The 4,269-nt window shown below is 39.2% G+C and overlaps 1 protein-coding gene across 9 annotated transcripts in view; it reads left to right on the plus strand.

The window, feature by feature from the left end:
- The window catches only part of LOC108751115 (homeobox protein PKNOX2-like), a 12,031-nt gene that overhangs the window by 4,772 nt on the left and 2,990 nt on the right, over positions 1–4,269 (plus strand). For 8 of the 9 annotated variants that reach the window (XM_018491130.1, XM_018491137.1, XM_018491145.1 and 5 more), the window contains exons 2-4: positions 1,745–1,866; positions 2,372–2,681; positions 3,858–4,058. In XM_018491130.1, coding sequence (XP_018346632.1) covers positions 2,373–2,681; positions 3,858–4,058 — 510 coding nt within the window. In that variant the 5' untranslated portion in view covers positions 1,745–1,866; position 2,372. Of the gene's footprint in view, positions 1–289; positions 314–1,744; positions 1,867–2,371; positions 2,682–3,857; positions 4,059–4,269 lie in introns of those variants that run through there. The other variant, XM_018491190.1, reaches the window with a different exon arrangement.

Consider the following 4,269-nt stretch of genomic DNA (forward strand, 5'->3'; position numbering starts at 1 on the left):
AATAGTTGATAATTCTAAATCTTATCAGTGAAGTTGATCAACTTCATCGATTGAGAATGTACGACTAAGACTTCCGACTACAGATTTATTGTAGAATCAGCATTACAGTTCCTTAAAGCAAGGCTGTAGACTTATAAGACTAATGACTAATTGTAAAAAATATTATACATTTAGATTCAGTGAGAAACTAAGAGCAAGACCAATAATAAAGAATTTTACAACAATTGCAAAGCTGCTTTTTCTGCTAAACGCAACCAGTATATATCGGACGCAGCCACGTTCATTGGCTGCATTCAGCAGAAAAAACTCATCAGTAAGCGTTCAATCATTCTTTAATATAATTGGTTCTTGCCTTTAGTTCTTCGCTCGATCTAATTATAGGAACCAATCATATTGAAGAATCACTGAGCACTCATTGAGTTTCCACTGCTAAACGCAGTATTCTGGGTGCATTCAACGAACTCAACAGTTCAGTAAGCGCTGTTATTGGTATATTCTTCTAGATCATCCGATCAAACGTTCAGATTTAAAAGAACACACTAATAGCAACGAACGTTCGCTTAACTGTTGAATCCGCTGAACGCGCTCATTGAATTCAACTCTGCGATAATCACCTCCTCGAATTTTCCGAGAGTCCTACAATTCTAATCATCATATAAGTACATCAGCAACTTTTCTCTCACATTATTAACGACAGCGTTATATTAATCGCCAGAGTATAGTGAGAGTAGATTTGAATGTATATTGACGTATGACGTTCTCGCCTGGAGAAAAAAAAAACAGGAGGAAAAAAAGCACACTCATCTTTACGTAAGACGATCTCGTGCGCGATTTTGCTCTTTGTACTTTGCCACTTGCTGCCAGTTCTCGAGGGAACTGGCCTGGGACACCCGGGTTTAGGATATTTCACACGCGTGTGTTTTTCCGAATTGTTCTTTATTACCTTTCTTTTTTTCTGTCTTCTAGTGGCGCTATTTAACCCCGCGTCGCGGAAGATACGCCGTTCCGAAATCGATGGGAGCCCCGGGCGCCGATGGCGCCAATGCTGTCTAATGATGACATTTAAATGCGGTGCCGCATCGTTCGATTGTTCACGCGGCGTGGCGCGGTGGGACGCGACGTTTTTCTTCGCTTCTCTTTCTCTTGTTTTTCTCTCTTTATCGATTTTTCACTTTCTCGTGGATATCCTTTCTTTCTCTTTTTGTCCCTTTCGAATTTCGCGGAGCGATCATAAGTTAGGAATTAACCTCTTGACGAGATGATGGTTGCTTTCCTTTTAAGCTGCGTTCGGAAACATTCGAGTGCCTTTGTATATCCTTGTTATTAAATAACAAAACCCAGTATTAAATAAGGATAAAATGATACATGAGGGGGGGGGAGGCACTCGGATGATGTTTCCGAACGTAGAAACACAGACCTTAAGAAACGCAGTCGACACCTTTGATGCAAATCGACACACACGTCGCTTTTACAATTTTATTCGAACTCGATACTTTTCGACTTTGTTTGGGAGGAAAGTCGGAGAACAAATGTACATCAGAAAATACTTTGAGAAGTTTTAAACTAATTGTAATTTTGTGAGGTGAGGTATCAACAATTCGCACACATTACATATGACGTTCCATTTAATTGTGGCAAACTGTGTCCGAGCGTGTTAATTTGTGTCGATTTGTGTCTCCTAAGAAGAAAGCAGCCGATGTAAACGAACTCGAGATTCTCATTACGATTTTGTTTCTTCTTAAAGAATCCTCCAATCGAACGGATTTAACGAGAGCGCCTTGAACGAGTAATTGAACCTTAGGCGCAAAGGGGACGGAATCACGGGGAATTCAGATGAGAATGGGAATTGCCAAGGGGGAATGATAGGTAAGAAGAATCACTTTAACTTCCAATCTATGAAGCGATGTCTACAAGATTTTAAATGGCGCCTGCAATGAAATTTTTTAGGAGTAAACTTAAGCCTTAAATCGTAAGAAATGATATATCACAGTCGAATGTAAGAATAATCGATTATGATTGATCAATTTCTGAATGTTTTAAGATTTATTACACCTATGTGTTTCGGGACTAAGCGAGCTAGTCAGATTTCAATTGTAACGTTGGTTCCACAATAAATCGGTAGTTTCAGAAGTTGGCTATCAACTCTATCGATTCATCGATTTCGACGAAATCACCAATCCCGGCTACAGATTACCGACTTATTGTAGAACCAGTATTTATAAAATAGTTTAAAAAATAGTTAATAAAATAAATGAACATTACAACTTTAGAACTTGGAGCAAAAGGCTAAAGTGTATTAGTAATATTATAAATTGTGATTAAGAAGATAATTCGGGAATCGAATGACGAATACGTAATGTGTTTATGGCAGGATGCAAGAGGGTAATACCGCCGTTGCGCTAGCGATGGTGACCCCCGGATACGATCAGGACCCTGCGAGTGGGGTCGCCGATTATACGACTCATCAGGATCAGGCCCAGTTCGAAGCCGACAAGAGAGCCGTTTATAAGCATCCGCTCTTCCCGCTATTGGCGTTACTCTTCGAAAGATGCGAACAAGCGACCCAGAGCTCGGACAACTCCACGTCCGAAAGCTTCAACATGGACATACAGGCTTTTGTCCAGCACCAAGAAAGAGACCGAAAGCCTTTCCTGATCAATGACCCCGAGATTGACGGTTTGGTAAGACATACTTTTTATTAAGACGAATCTCTCGATGACGTACATCCCAGTAAACAAATTGCTTGCAATGCAACAGATTGACAATAGATTTGCTGAGATATTCCAATAGATTCGATATCATCTACGTCTGTATTAAACTCATGTTTATGACATAATTTAGTAGACTGTTGGTAGAAATCGAACAAAATTTCATAAAATTAAAGAGAATAACATTTAAATGATTATGAAATAGCAGTGTGTTCAATTTGTCTGTATGTCAATGTGGCATTTTATTCTGTTAGCAGATAAATCTATATCAGAATTAAAAATTGAGGATTACTTATTGAAAATTTGAATTTTCTATTAATAAAATAATTTTAATTTTAATCCATTTCATTCTGATTGATTGAATTCTAATTTCCAATTCGCAATTCTCAATCTCCTATGTAGAATCTCGAATGCTTAGTCTGAAACCTCGTGTCCATGCTAAAAATCGTTCCGAAATTTCGGATGGAGAAAGAATTGACAGATCACATATGAACAACTTGGTTAATTGATCAATGTGATTGGTCAATTTTTTTTCCGTTCAAAATCTCGGATTTTTAGCATTGTGGACACGAGGTTTTAGTATATATAGTACATCATCGGCCTAGATTTTAGGCATAATATATGTTACTAGCTGTGTTTCGATATACAGTGCCGGTGTTAGTGATACTAAAAAATTGTTCCGTTATTATCATGCAGTATGCTGTGATAGCATCTAGTTCCATCAATGATGTCATAAATGCCATAAATGGTAACCGTATTGCCACTGCGACTACTGCAACTCTCGAGATGAGGCAGTTACAGTGCAATATGACGTTGGAAAAAGAGCGTAAAATATAGTTATTGGATCTAGAAACAAATAAATTCTTTGGAAGAACTGTCGTTGCTGCTTTTGTTCAAAATCTCTAACGCTATTAAGCATGACGGTTGCATTGCCAGTAAAATGGGAGCATATCTATTACACTATTCTTCACACTTGTTAGATTTTTTTCTTTTTATAAACTCTTCGCTTATTCTTCCTTCGTTTTCCCACGCGACTCCGACGTGTGCAAAGTCAATATCGGGAACAAATAAATGAGGGAAGCGACGAGAAATGACGATCAGTTGAACGTAGCGTTTAAACGCGTTTCCATGGAGATACGTTTTTTGCAGATGATCAAAGCGATACAGGTGCTACGTATTCACCTATTGGAGCTGGAGAAGGTGCAAGAGTTGTGCAAGGACTTCTGCAACAGGTACATCACGTGTCTGAAGGGCAAGATGCAGAGCGAGAATCTGTTACGCAGCGACTACAGTCACCACGGGCACGACATGGGTCCGTCGAGTGGAAGCAACGGCAGCAGTCCGTTGCAGGTTAGACGTTTGCCCGATATACTACGATGAAGCTAGGCTCCCCGGTCTGTCCGGTCTATCCCCCTTACCAACGTAGATATTCCCGTAGTAGAAGGGATGTACGCGAAAAATCCCGCGATGTCATTATTGTCATTACCATTTATGCATTGCGATCTGTAAATTGCCGTTGAATCGATCAAAGCAGTAATATATATGTATATATATATATATA

This window comes from Trachymyrmex septentrionalis, unplaced genomic scaffold, assembly GCF_001594115.1.
Source record: "Trachymyrmex septentrionalis isolate Tsep2-gDNA-1 unplaced genomic scaffold, Tsep1.0 scaffold11, whole genome shotgun sequence".
Lineage (NCBI taxonomy): Eukaryota > Metazoa > Arthropoda > Insecta > Hymenoptera > Formicidae > Trachymyrmex > Trachymyrmex septentrionalis.